Raw genomic sequence first — 15,369 nt, forward strand, 5'->3', positions numbered from 1 at the left:
TTAACGATAATCTGTTACGTTGTTTAGTTTTTATAATGTTCATGGAACTGAATATTCTTTCCACTTCTGCATTTGAATGCGGTAGGCATAGAACAGTCATTGCTAGCTGTGAAATCAAAGAAAAAGGATTCTCTTCTGCGGCATTTTTATACTGTAAAACCTCACTCCAAAATCGAACAGTGTTAGTAGTGTTATTCCACCCAATGAAGTTGATATTATGCCATTCTTGCAGCATACCGTCTATGAAATCGCCACTAAAACCCAATTCTTAGGCTACATCCGCTACAGCATTATTTTTATTCACTTGTAGTGTTTCTTCAACATCCAGCATTGACTTTTTTTCAGGGTCGTAACGTTACTTGGCAGTCTTTGTTGAATTTCTTTTATGAGTTTCAGACTAAACTGAATGCATCTCTTCTTCAAATAAACTTTATTTTCTTCAGACAAACTTGACTCGGACGATTTCTGTTCAAACGTGAAGCCAAGGTTCGGATTTGCGTACATACATTCGCTTGGAACTGGTGTTGTTAACAAATCAACAGTTGGAAAAACTATGTTTTGTCCGAGTGACTGCATGAGAAATAGAAGTGTATCTAGTAATTTAGTGGTGTCATTGTCCTCTCCTTCAAAAGCTTTTATTGCTATTTGTACGTCTTTTGAAGCATGTTTAAGGTAAAACATGTGAAGATGATTTGAGTCGTCACAAATGTACTAAATGCTGAACAATGCTACATGATCTGCTAAGAACTTAATTTAACTTAGTAAATCTAGAACAAAGGCAGTGTAGTACCCATTCTATAGTTAAAATCTTAGTTTTGTTAATGAAAATACTGGCCCAAAACAGTTTTGATTTGTACTTCAAAAGTCGTCAATACTCCAAAAGACGCCAAATAAGTCGCTAAATAATTTTTGTCGCAAAAAATTTTTTTTTGTCGCTAAGGCGAAGGCAAAAGTCGCCATTTCTAGCGACAAAAGTTAATCTTGAGGACTAAGGAGTCAAGTGAAAAGAGAATGTTACTGCTTACACCGTGTTTAAGCGGGTGAGACAAAGAAATGTATTTAATGTGTTCTCGGATATTTATATGAAACTGATAAAGAGTCGTCGCCACGTGAAAGTTTTTGATTATTACATGTTCCCTCCACAACTTTTACCTATGTGATATGTATTTTATTTGCCTCCTGACACATTTCCAAAGTACGAGCTCCGCTCGAATGGCGAGCATTAGCTGCATTTAATCTTATATTCGATTTTGTCGAATAGCAAATGTCCCACATCCAGCTGGACACAGACAATGCTCGCAGACCGACACAGATTTGTCCAGCATGGTTAGACTGACACGACCCTGTCCAGTGCGCTGAGAATAGCATTCACTTGCTGGTGGTGTAGAAGGCTGCGTTCCTATTGTCTCCCTGAGGGACGTATGCGTCAGTTTGCTCCTTTCTTGCGTTCGTGTCACCAGTTTAGGTATACAAAATGAAACGTTCAGCAGCAGCATCAAGCACCGTCGCTAGCGCCAGTGGTGGTAAACGGCAGACACCGTTACAGCAGAACTGGGAACTACCTGGTAAGTACAGATCCGTGCTTCACCATGGAAAGATTTGCCAGTGTAATTACGTATGTTAGGTATCTCATGACCGTATTCCTTGCACAGTCGGAATAAAAACAGAAAATCGATCGATGCAATTTCTTCTTACAAGACCTACAACTCTCCAAACAGCAGAGAATGATGAGCATTAGAAATCCAACCCCCGCAAACTGAATTTTTATAAATAAACAATATGCCCTTGAATTTCTTGTCATGAGATCCTTCCTCTCCACCACAGATTAGCCAGTCTTCTGGAGGGAGGCTGGGAGGGGATGGGGTTTCCCAGAGAGGGAGAGGTTAATTAATTGATCAATTTATTGAAGTAGTCAATCGGACTGATAAGAATGGTGGGGGCTATTCCTATAACTCAGACCTGAAAGTGTACCTGTAGCAGTGAGGGTGGGGGGGGGGATGTTTCCTGAGAGGTGGGAGATGGGGTGGGGGCTGAGGGATGGGTGGGGGAACGATAGGTTAAGGACCTGTCAATCGAAGGAGAAGAATGGTTAAGTACCTATCAGTCAAAGGATAACAATAGGTTAAGTGCTTCTCAATCAAAGGAGTACAATAAAATTTGCTGCTGAGTTTATACCTGCTCCTGATGTTGGCAACCCACGCTAACAAAATGCGCTGGCGTCCGTGTTGCCCTACAACTTCTGTGTTGACGTAGGATTGTAGGCTATCCTCGGTCTTGTTCAACCTGGGTACTGAGCGACAACAGAAAGAAAGCAAGGAGAAATTCGGAATGGGATTTAAAAGTTAGAGTGAGGGAACAAAATCCTTGAGGTTTTCGATGACACTGTAATTCTGATGGAGACCAGAAACGACTTGGGTTATCAGTGGAACGGAATGAACGTTATGGTGAATAGCACTTGTAAGATGAATACCAACAAAATTAATAGAATGAGATAGAATTAGAACTGGCCGTTCTAGGGAATTAAATCTAGAAACATGTAGTAAAAACGCCGGCCGCGGTGGTCGAGCGGTTCTAGGCGCTTCAGTCTGGAACCACGCGTCTGCTGCGGTCGCAGGTTCGAATCCTTCCTCGGACAAGGATGTGTGTGATATCCTTACGTTAGTTAGGTTTAAGTAGTTCTAAATGTAGGGGACTGATGACCTCAGATGTTGAGTCCCAGAGTGCTTAGAGCCATTTTTTTAGGCAGTAGACTGAGAATCTAAAACTAATACTTGTTAATTACATGAGTCTTTGCAGTAAGGTCCTAGAGCTCGCGTCTATCGTAGAAATCAGTTACTTCGACGTGGAACTAGGCACTGCAAGTCGGTTGAAACTCGAGTCAGGAAAAAATGGTTCAAATGGCTGTGAGCACTATGGGACTTAACATCTATGGTCATCAGTCCCCTAGAACTTAGAACTACTTAAATCTAACTAATCTAAGGACATCACACAACACCCACTCATCATGAGGCACAGAAAATCCCTGACCCCGCCGGGAATCGAACCCGGGAACCCGGGCTCGAATCAGAGACAAGGTAAATTTCCGACAATGCGTGGAGCGTTGTTAGAAAAAGTGTATACCGATGTCCAAAATTAATACGATTGAAAAGTAATATGGACAACAGTAACCGGGATCGGTGGATGTAGATTAGTATTATATTGTTTCTACCGACCTCCAGATTTAGAGATATCGGTCGGAGAGTCATTCAAAGACAGCTCAAACTTGACAGCACGAAAATACCCCGAGCAAACTATAGAAATATTTTATGACTTTAACCAGCCCAGTATCGACTGAAAAACTGCGCATAACTTGTCAGTGGCAAGGAAAAAGCTCTTACGAGTAATACTGTAAATGTCCGCTGGAAATTGCTTCGAACGACCAGTCCGAAGACCGAAACGTGATAGAAATATTGAAAACCTCGGACTTCCTGTTCCTAACAGACTCTGTCTTTTCGAGTGCTTCACTAATGAGATACAGTTAAGCGAGCATGATGAAAACTTTGGAACAGTGATCACCAAAGGCAAAAAACTAGGATCGCTGTCGCATTATTTAAAGGATAAAGTGGGGGCATTTAATTCATATTTGGCAAATGCAGAATAAATGTGGTGAAAGTTGAAAACATGGTTAACCACTGTTTGTGGTAAGTAAGTTCAGTGTGAAGTAATAAGTGACGGCAAAAACCCACATTGAATTAATGGTAGTATTCGCATAACGTATCGCAAACCGAGGCTACTACATCTTCTCCACTAAATAGATTGCAGAAATACTAAGAGGAAAATTTGCAACCATACGAAGTGCTTACAAAATTTTTACTGTCAAATCATGGCGAAAGATTTATCAGCAAATCCTAGGATGCTCTGGTCATGAAAGAATCCGAATCTTTCTATCAATCTCTCGTGGATCCGTTCCTAGACGGGGGAGAGCAAATAGAAAGCACAAACGTTAAATTCCGCATTGAAACACGTTTTCATGCGAAACGCTGCTACTGTGCCAGGTTTTCAACGCCTCACAGATGAGTGAGCTATATTAACATTGGTGCCGCCGGTATTGGAAACCCAGACTACTAAATCTGAACAAGTCACACTTTTTTTACAAATGGGATAGGAGATGAGCAGTACGAAATTATGGACGAATAACGCTGACACATCAAACACTATAACTATCCTCAACGAAGACAAACTTTTCTAAAATAATCAGTATGGCTTCAGAACAATTCATTCGTGTGAAACACGGCTTCCTTTATTCATCACATCTTGCTAACAATATGTGCCTAAGTGTAAGGTTGCCGAATCCCGTGGCGATAATTTGAATAAAATGTTCTCGGACCTGCAGCGGCGTCGTTTGAAATGCCACGAGCTTTGGATCTTGTAGTCATAGAGCATTGTCAAGTGGAATGACTGCTAATGGGCTGCTGGTACGTTCTTATATACCGTGGATGCCTTCTGTGACGTCACTTGTGCTCACAGCTTCGCGGTATATGGACATACGCCGACTCTTCGTTCGCTGCGTCCGCTTCAAACGCGGGATCGCTTATCCGAACCCACGCTGAGTTGGAAGCCGCCGACTTCATTAAGAGTGTTATCAGTGATATTTATTTCCATAGTTTCTTTAATTATACAGTACCAGAACCCATCTGCGCGAGCCATGACAAAAGTTTCGTCAAATTTGACCCGGTGGTCAGTTTTGAGAGAACGCTTCTGTTAAAGCGAAGTTTTCGAGGCAGCGAAGACGATGAAACCTCTCACGCTTCTTCCTGCGTATATCTGTAATGTGCACGGTTTGTCCGACGTAGTTTTGGCCACACTCGCGGAGTACCTTGTAGACCGTATGCAATCTCAGACCTGCCGTGCCTTTAACTGGTCCCTACAGTTGCTGGATTTTTGTCGGAGATCTGAAGATCGATTTGGTTTTTAGTCTTTTTAACAGCCGATAAGCTTGCGCTACACCAGATAAATGAAGCGATCTTAAGCAAGGATCACAATAAGACCAACTACGAGGACCAAGGAAAGAAAGCTGTTGTACTGCCGTTCTGTAGCTCCCTGACGAGCAGGAGAGAGGAGAAGAGAATATGGAACGGTCTGTTATTCAGCTGTTCAACTTTAAAGTTCATAAACAAATATTTCTTGCGGTAATAGGCAGACGTTCCAATTGACAATTACGTGTATTATTTAAAACTTCAGAGTTTAATCGTTCCGTATAACTTGTGAATGTAGTTAAATTCCCTAATCGATCCTATTCTAGCAGGTAGTGACTAATATCGCTTTCAAACTGAAATCCGAATTTCGATTCTCTTGTGCCTGAGGCCGGCCGCTGTGGCTGAGCGGTTCTAGGCGCTTCATTCTGGAACCGCGAGACCGCTACGGTCGCAGGTTCGAATCCTGCCTCGGGCATGGATGTGTGTCATGTCCTTAGGTTAGTTAGGTTTAAGTAGTTCTAAGTTCTAGGGGACTGATGACCTCAGACGTTAAGTCCTATAGTGCTCAGAGCCACTTGAACCATTGTTTTTTTTTTTTGGTGCCTGATTACATGTGCCCTGCCTGTTTAAATGAAAACGAGAGCACTTCATTCTCAGAATCCATGCCCGCTTCAGTTCGACTGGCACTGATACACATCAGTTTATCTTTAAAATTGAGTAGCAGAAGTAAGTCTTTGACAAAAATCTCCGAAACTTGTTCTTGCTACAGATGTTTGGGTAAATTATGAACATTCATGGGAAAGTTCATCATTGGTGAGGGTAATGTCAATTACGTGGCATGTCAACAAACCTGAGAACATTTTTTCGATTGTTTTGCTGGAAGACTGAGGGTCTGTTAGCGACGGTCAGTTTGTCTTTAGGAAGGGGTAAAGACATCAGAGAAGCAGTTCTGATGTTATGCTTGATAATGAAAGTACGACTCAAGAAAAATCAAAATATGTTTATAAATTTGTTGACATGGGAAAAGTGTTCGACAGTGTAAAATGGAACAAGTTGGAAACCATCATAGTATTCTGAGCTGTAGGGAGCCGGCCGAAGTGGCCATGCGGTTAAAGGCGCTGCAGTCTGGAACCGCAAGACCGCTACGGTCGCAGGTTCGAATCCTGCCTCGGGCGTGGATGTTTGTGATGTCCTTAGGTTAGTTAGGTTTAACTAGTTCTAAGTTCTAGGGGACTAATGACCTCAGCAGTTGAGTCCCACAGTGCTGAGAGCCATTTGAACCATTTTTTTTTTTTTTGAGCTGTAGGGAAAGTCGGGTAATGTACGATATGAAAAATAACGAAGAGTGGAATAATAAGAGTGTAAAAAATGACAGAATCAATGGCGGCAATAAAAGGATTATTCAGAAGGGGGATTACAATTTATGTTGAAACGATCCCAATGGCCATTCACTGATGATACTGCTATGTTTAACAGAAGTAAGGATGAATGTTCAAATGTTCAAATGTGTGTGAAATCTTATGGGACTTAACTGATAAGGTCGTCAGTCCCTAAGCTTCCACACTACTGAACCTAAATTATCCTAAGCACAAACACACACACCCATGCCCGAAGGAGGACTCGAACCTCCGCCGGGACCAGCCGCACAGTCCATGACTGCAGCGCCTTAGGCCGCTCGGCTAATCCCGCGCGGCAGTAAGGAAGAATCTCATGAGCACACATTAGTGAATAAATGTTAACCGAAGAAAGATTAAAGTGATACGTAGCAACAGAAATGATATTAGCAGCGAACTTAACATCAAAATGGGAACCACGAAAGGGGTATAATGAAGAAATTCTGCTGTCCTTGAAGCATAATAGCACAAGGCGAACGACGCTGGGAGGTTGTAACAAGCAGATTAGTACAGGTAAAAATGACATGATTGGTGAAGATAAGTTCAGAAATGGTTCAAATGGCTCAGAGCACTATGGGACTTAACTTCTGAGGTCTTCAGTCCCCTACAACGTAGAACTACTTAAAGCTAACCAACCTAAGAACATCACACACATCCATGCCCGAAGCAGGATTCGAACATGCGACCGTAGCGGTCGCTCGGTTCCAGACTGTAGCGCCTGGAACCGCTCGGCCACATCGGCCGGCGTCAAGATAAGTACATTACTGTAAAACACCGGCCTTCATTAAAAAAATAAATTTCCGAGAATCTACGTCTCGCGCTCAACAATGTGCGAAACTGAATCATGGACTGTGTGAAACCCGGAAAAGAAGAGGATCGAAGCATTGGAGATATTGTGCGATAGAAGGAAGTTTTGCGCAGTATTGGTGAGGATAGGAGCATTTGGAAAACATGGACAGGAAGACGGTACGTTTGTTAAGACATCAAGGAGAATCTTCCATGGTACTAGAGGGAGCTGTACGACAACACAGAGATTGAAATATATACAAAAAGCAATTTGGGGACTTTGTGGGCTAGTGTTTCTCTGGGAATTCGTAGCGGGCTGCATCATACCAGTCACAAGTCTGACGATCCCAAAGTAATATACCCTCCCTTCCCGCAAACATCCCTATACGTCATAATGTAGCACCATACACGCTCCTCGCGCGGGCCTGAGCGTAAGACTGTGTACCTGCCGTCTATGTTAGTGACTTACCTCTCCAGGGAAGTGGTATCCGTGTATGCTGTGCTCGGAGCCGTGGCTGTTGTCCATACCGTAGTGGAAGTACATCTCCTCCAGCTGGTAGCGGTAGGCCAGCGGGCCGCCCGATATGTTCACGTGGTGCTTGGCGTCCTTGTCCACGCGAAACACCATGGTCTGGCCGGTGTTCAGCAGCGTGCCGCTCACCTGCCGACGGAAAAGTTGGGAGCCTCTTGTAACCACGCATCCGGTATCTGCGGGTCTGAAAGAAACTTTTTAGTACTGCAACTAACACAACTAATACCAGTTTCCTTGTGGCAGTGTTTTTATTTTTCAAAGCATTTTGTCGTCAATACGACGACCGAGGTTGCTTGGTGTGTGTATGTCCGCGCGCGCCCGCTTGTGTGTGTGTGTGTGTGTGTGTGTGTGTGTGTGTGTGTGTGTGTGTGTGTATGCGTCTGAGAGAGAGAGAATGAGAAAGAGGAGCGGGAAGATGAGCAAGCGCTTGGAGCATTTTCAACTTAGCGTATGTATGAAACATTGCTCAGTACCAAGAGACAGGTGCCATGGGGTTAAGACACCTGTTAAACCTAGTCCTAGTCACTTCGTGTAACAGATTGTCAACCGATAACTGAAAATAGTTACTCAACAAAGTTCACATTTAAGGTTCGACGAGCTGGTGATCCTGTAGAAATATACTCAGACAATTATGGAACAGAGGAACACGCTGAAAGAACAGGCAGTAGAAACTGGCTTCCAAATTTCTTTAGAGGGAACGAACGTCCGAAAAACGACTCGTCATTTCTCATTGTAGACCGATGAAATGGAAAAAATAGGCAGTTTCACATACCTTTGTGATAAAAACGCCAATGTAATCATGCGAAAAAGAAGCCGACGACAGGGGGAGAGAGAAGATGACTGCTCCTTTTCGTACGTCACATGGCCTTTACATGACAAATGCAATTTCAAGAGAAGGTAAGCCCAGGCACCGTAAAACAGGGATCGAAACCCAATGCCTAACAATACCACAGTAAGACAGGAATTTGTGGACTGAGGGAAGCCGAGAAATTTGAAGGGCAAGTTATACAAAAAAATGGGGCAGTGGGGAGGGGAGGTGACAAGATAACAGACGAACAGTAAGTTATAGACCAATCCGAAGAGAAGAACGTACAGAGGTTTATGAACAGCGTATGGAGTCAATAAGGTAACGACAGCTAACGTTGTACGGATACCCGTTCAGGATGGATGCCACCCGAGCAAGGAAGTTGGTTTTCAGTGTATTGGACAACAGGACCAAAGTCTCCGATAAACGTTTCAAGGAAGTACGGAAGGGCAGCAAAGCCAACGAACTGAATAGTGAAGATATTGCTAACCAATGAAATATAGATCATTTATCAACTACTTGAAGGCTTTTTCGATGAGCGAAAGCAGAATAGTGGTTGGACAGAAAAAAAAAACCTGGTGACCGGAGAAAGGATAAATCGCTTTTGGTTTTGAGAAAAAGCTACGTATGTTACGTAATTCAAGAAGAATCTTTCATTCATCAAAGCAATAAATACTGTCGTGAAACTACAGGAGGAGTAAAAATTCTTCGCCCGACTCTGGACTTGTTCAATGTACCTTTCCTTTCGCAGACCATACCTTCACCAGCGGTGTCAACTGAGACCAAGGTGACATCGCTAAGCTATTCCGTTGACCCTTCCTTCCATGATTTCCAGCAGGGAGCGTAATAATTTCATTACAGAATATCTCCCGAGGGCCAAAGCTATGGGTCTGATTCTTGCCTGCCGCTACTGCTGCATGTTCAGTGGGTAGCTATCAGTGACAACATGGAGTCTTGTATGTGTAACTTAATTTTATTAATGATTCTCTTATTTTCGAAATCTCGAAACTACATTTCCCATCAGTATTTTCTATAAGGGTACAACGTAACTGTCTCAAAATCTTAGTCGTTTTAGTTATATGTGTAATATCAAGCGGTTCTGAGGAACGTTACAGGATATATCAAAATTGTATGCCAGCTTCTGACTGCACAGTAACGAAACAGATCGAATTATAACTCATGCCATAGCGTTCTACCCTACTCACCCGTTACGATTCAAATATAAAAAGTCAAATGTCAGAAGACTTGATTCTGTGTGCGTTTTAAAACACATTGTTCATTTGAGCAGAACACTGTAATTCGTGTTTGATGAGATGGTTGTTAATAATAAGTCTTTTTTTGTTCACATATTCTTTTTTAGTGAAACTTCCTGCAGATTAAAACTGTGTGCCGGAGCGAGACTCGAACTGGGGACCTTTGCCTTTCGCGCGCAGCTGCTCTTCCATCTGAGTTACCCAATCACGACACCCGGACCGTCCTCACAGCATTACTTCTGCCAGTACCTCGTCTGCTACATTCCAAACTTTACAGAAGCTCTCTTGCGAACCTTGCAGAACTAGCAGTCGTGAAGGAAAGGATATTGAGGAAACATGACTTAGCCACAGCCGAGGGCTATCTGCCAGGAAGTTTCAGCGCACACTCCGCTGCAGAGTGAACATCTCTTTCTGGAAACCTTATTAGTGCTGGCATTCTTTTTCCATTCATTCAGCGACCAGTTACGCTTTTCTCTTGTGCAAAAGATGACATTTCGCTATTGAATCAGCCAGAATCTGGCGGTTGTGGCATTATATTACCGACGTGTGATAGACACAGTGGAAACTTACCTTCATTTTACGGTCATGATGTCTGGCGAGAACTGTAGTTTTCACAAAGAATTAGAAGACACTACTACAAATGTACTAGAGTAACCAGCTGAATGAGAACCAGCAGTAATGGGAGATATAAAGCTCATCTCAGTTTGCTATGTACTATAGTTGTTCGCTGCGAATGACTGTGAACTTTCGTGACCTCGATAAAGCGGCAGTCAGTGTGACAGAAAGAAAAACATTCAAGATAACAGCGAACCTTCCCGACAGGTGACAATTTGCTAGAAAATGGTATCATCAGTTTTATTACTACTTGATGCCAGACAGGCGCTTCTGTAGGCTCACCAGGTGTCTTCAAATAAGTTTGTGAATCAGTTCATGGAATCTCGGGAAATCATAGATATACGTTGAAACAGAAAAACGTTTAGAGATCTACCAATATCAGCCTACTAAATCAAGAATCATAACATAATCTAATGAGAAGTATTGCGTTTGTGTAGCTTATGATTGCATAAATACGGACTTACCGAGTATCAAAACACGTTCATGGCTTGCGTCAGGAAACAACACAGCACGATGCTTTTAACGGAAAAAAACAGACAGATGTAAAGCTAATTTCTGGTCTTCCCCTAGGAAGTGTGATAGGACAATAATTTTTTGCAATATGTACAGGGTGCAAAGGGTTCAGATATTTTTATATGTGGTTCGTTAATATGTGCACACATCAATATGTTGGTTGATTTTTCACTGTGTCTAGCAGTCTTCCCAAAATCATGTCACATAATTTGCTACCTGATGTGTTCTGCATGGCCGCCACTGTGCCACGAATTGGACAACGCCTATTGTTATAGGCTAACCAATTTGCGTCCACGTGTCTACACTTTAACACCTGACCTGTTGCACAGAAGAAAATAAACTTCAGTGGCTTGCTCTAGCCACATGTACATGGAGGTACTAATCAACCAAAAACATACGACTCGTAATACATATAATTATTAATCTGCAAATGAGGTAAGTACTGATGAAATGTTTCTCATTACTCCATCTTCAGTCACCAATAGAAATACCTGCACTTATACTCGTTACACCGTGTATAAATGATTTATTGGATAACTTCGGAGGTACCATGACGCGATTTGCAGATGATGCAGGTGGAGTCTTATAAGAAAGCAGCAACACCAGGCGACTGCGGCTCTTGAGAGCTCCACATCAGTTTGCCGCACGTTTCAGTTTGTATCGATAGCAGTGATCGATACGATACAGTGAACACCGAGACGTTAGCAAAATCTGAAGATGAGATCCTTTTATCACGGAGAGGTTTGCTACTGATATTTTGAGAGAGTGGATCAAAACATTACTTGCTGCCATATACACTACTGGCCATTAAAATTCCTACACAAAGAGAAATGAAGATAATAAACGGGTATACATTGGACAAATATAATATACTAGAACTGACATGTGATTACATTTTCACGCAAGTTGGGTGCATAGATCCTGAGAAATCAGTACCCAGAACAACTGCCTCTAGCCGTAATAACAACCTTGATACGCCTGGGCATTGAGTCAAACAGAGCTTGGATGGCGTGTTCAGGTACAGCTGCCCACGCACCTTCAACACGATACCACAGCTCATCAAGAGTAGTGACTGGCGTATTGTGACGAGCCAGTTGCTCGGCCACCATTGACCAGACGTTTTCAGTTGGGGAGAGATCTGGAGAATGTGCAGGCCAAGGCAGCAGTCGAACATTTTCCGTATCCAGAAAGGCCCTTACAGCACCTGCAACATGAGGTCGTGGATTATCCTGCTGAAATGTAGGGATTCGCAAGGAATTGAATAAAGGGTAGAGCCACGGGTCGTAACACATCTGAAATGTAACGTCCACTGTTCAAAGTGCCGTCAATGCGAACAACAGGTGACCGAGACGTGGAACCAATGGCAACCCATACCAACACGCCGGGTGATACGCCAGAATGGAGATGACGGATACACGTTTCCAATGTGCGTTCACCACGATGTCGCCAAACACGGATGCGACCATCATGATGCTGTAAACACTATCTGGATTCATCCAAAAATAATGTCGTTTGGCCTTTTTTGCACCCATGTTCGTCGTTGAGTACACCATCGAAGGCGCTCCTGTCTGTGATGCAGCGTCAAGAGTAATCGCAGCCATGGTCTCCGACCTGATAGTCCATGCTGCTGCAAACGTCGTCGACCTGTTCGTGCAGATGGTTGTTGTCTTGCAAACGTCCCCATCTGTTGACTCAGGGATCGAGACGTGGCTGCACGATCCGTTACAGCCATGCGGATAAGATGCCTGTTATCTCGACTGCTAGTGATACGAGGCCGTTGCGATCCAGCACGGCGTTCCGTATTACCCTCCTGAACCCACCGATTCCATATTCTGCTAACAGTCATTGGATCTCGACCAACGCGAGCAGCAAAGTCACAATACGACAACGGGAATCGCGATAGGCTACAATCCGACCTTTTTTCAAAGTTGGAAACGTGATGGTACGCATTTCTCCTCCTTACACGAGGCGTCACATCAACGTTTCACCAGGTAACGCCGGTCAACTGCTGTTCGTGTATGAGAAATCGGTTGGAAACTTTCCTCGTGTCAGCACGTTGTAGGTGTCGCCACCGGCGCCAACCTTGTGTGAATCCTCTGAAAAGCTAATCATTTGCATATCACAGCATCTTCTTCCTGTCTGTTAAATTTCGCGTCTATAGCATGTCATCTTCGTGCTGTATCAATTTTAATGGCGAGTACTGTACTTCTCACGAAATGACCACAACAACAAAATCTGAGCACTTTGTGCTAATACGGAGCTTTCTGACAGTCTACCCGCGCGCAACTGGCGCATCGAACAGGGTATAATGAAAGGCGGAGGAGGGGGTTGGGGGTGCAGGAGGCAATGATCACGTGTGGTACCGTACTGTAAGACCCTTCCATTCTGTCTTTGCAGTGGCCTGGCTAGAGGAGCTGTAGATGGAGATGTAGATATAACTTAAATAACTGTACTGAAAATCTTGATACTTCGTTAAAATGCGGGACAAACTTGTAATAGGTCATTACGTAGAAGAAAGAAGAAAAACTTCTGGAAAAGTTTTAAACAAAATTATTTATGACTCTATAAGACTAAATTAGTGTGGGGCTCTGCGGTTACACGCTGTAACGTGCGCGGAGAGCTAAAGCGCGCTGCTTACGATGTGCTTGTCGATGTGGAGAGGCCGCAGCAGGGGGTCGAACAGCAGCTTGTCCGGGTCGACGTCGATGGGCGACTGCCTCCGCCCCTTGTTGCACAGCGACCACTGAGGGTTGATGCGACCCCAGAAGTTCGGACCTGTACAAATAAATACGGACGTCAACGAACAGTCAGCTGCGTAGTGTTAGGACATATCCCAAATAGTGTTAGTGTACACTTAAACAGTGCTATCGAAATTTCCGAGCTTGCAGTCTTAAGGGAAGAGGTCCTACCTGTTGTAGAGCTCAGCTCTTTTGTGCCAATGCCGTATGACCTAGTAGATGGGGGTTGAAAGATAACAGTAGGGGGTACGTGGAAGGAGATATCCAACTGCACCATTTACCATTCAACCAAGTGAAATCTCCCGAACGCCTCTGTCGTTACCGGCGGATTTGAGCTAATTTTAATTCAAAAATTCAAATGGCACTGAGCACTGTGGAACTAAACATCTGAGATCATCAGTCACCTAGAACTTAGAACTACCTAAACCTAACTAACCTAAGGACATCACACACATACATGCCCGAGGCAGAATTCGAACCTGCGACCGTAGTGGTGGCGCGGTTCCAGACTGAAGCGCCTAGAACCGCTCGCCCACATCGGCCTGCTAAGTTTAATTCATTTGTGGGCCAATACTACCCAAAAAATCAACGAGGGCCTATAGTAACCTTAAGTGTTCATGTTTTTACCTGAGAGAAGTCGATAACTTGTCCGACATACGTAACTTACCTGTTGTCTTCGTGATAAATCCACATCTTTATGGACAATACTTCTTCACTTCTCACTTACCTGAGAGAAGTCAATAACTTGGCCGACGTACGTAGTTTACCTGTTATCTTCGTGATTAATGGTTCAAATGGCTCTGAGCACTATGCGACTTAACTTCTGAGGTCATCAGTCGCCTAGAACTTAGGACTAATTAAACCTAACTATCCTAAGGACATCACACACATCCATGCCCGAGGCAGGATTCGAACCTGCGACCGTAGCGGTCACGCGGTTCCAGACTGAAGCGCCTAGACTAGAATCGCACGGCCACACCGGCTGGCTATCTTCGTGATAAATCCGCATCTTTATGGACAATACTTCAACAGAACTTTGAATTGTCACAACAGTTACTGCCTTTATTTTTCTCGCCATCACTTAGCAGTATTGTGATCAGAACCATCTTAGTTGTATTCTCAAGTTGCTTGTTACAGACAAACTTCTACTCCGCGTTTATTCTGCTGTCGGCTTTGAATAAAAATAGCGGCATCGACGAAATAAAAATATTTGTTTCCGTAAGTGAAACCATAAAAACCACTTGTACGATGACATTCTGAAAACAAATACATCCGATTTTTGTATGTACAAACTCTTAAAGATTTCTTTTAAAAAACTGAAAAATCTTTACTAAGATTTTACATCGTTACTCTTAAAGTCCACAAAATCATTTCTCAGCCTAGACACCCTGACGATGAACAAATTCCTTCCGACGAAAGAACCGTTTGTTGAGACCGCCACTACAGTGTGTTGGACTTTGTAGACGGAGGCACAACCTCACCTCTGATAGCGCCGCTTGATTACTACCATATTGAAGTCACTGAACGTGCTATGTAAATGTTGGAAACAGATGGAAATCTGTGGAGCCAAGTCGATTCTGTATCGAGGATGACAATTGACCGTAAACCAAAGACGTCGGATTATTACGGGTGTCGCAGCTGAAGGAGTGGGTTCTCCACGTGTGGATGAACTGTTCGAGTTAATGAAACTCGATTTCAGCAAGCTGTCTGTCACGCACCGGCGTAATCACGTTACATAACACCATGTTGCTGTCTATAATTAGTTGACCAGTAGCAGT

At 43.4% G+C, this 15,369-nt stretch overlaps 1 protein-coding gene across 1 annotated transcript in view; it reads right to left on the bottom strand.

Annotated features, from left to right (window-relative positions):
- The window catches only part of LOC124805157 (carbonic anhydrase-related protein 10-like), a 383,495-nt gene that overhangs the window by 144,617 nt on the left and 223,509 nt on the right, over positions 1-15,369 (bottom strand). Inside the window, exons 3-4 of the mRNA XM_047265635.1 lie at positions 13,492-13,628; positions 7,605-7,796 (exon numbers count right to left, since the gene is read on the bottom strand). Of these exons, the coding sequence (XP_047121591.1) occupies positions 7,605-7,796; positions 13,492-13,628 (329 nt within the window). The remainder of the gene's footprint in view (positions 1-7,604; positions 7,797-13,491; positions 13,629-15,369) is intronic.

The sequence above is a fragment of the Schistocerca piceifrons genome, chromosome 7 (genome assembly GCF_021461385.2).
Source record: "Schistocerca piceifrons isolate TAMUIC-IGC-003096 chromosome 7, iqSchPice1.1, whole genome shotgun sequence".
NCBI lineage: Eukaryota > Metazoa > Arthropoda > Insecta > Orthoptera > Acrididae > Schistocerca > Schistocerca piceifrons.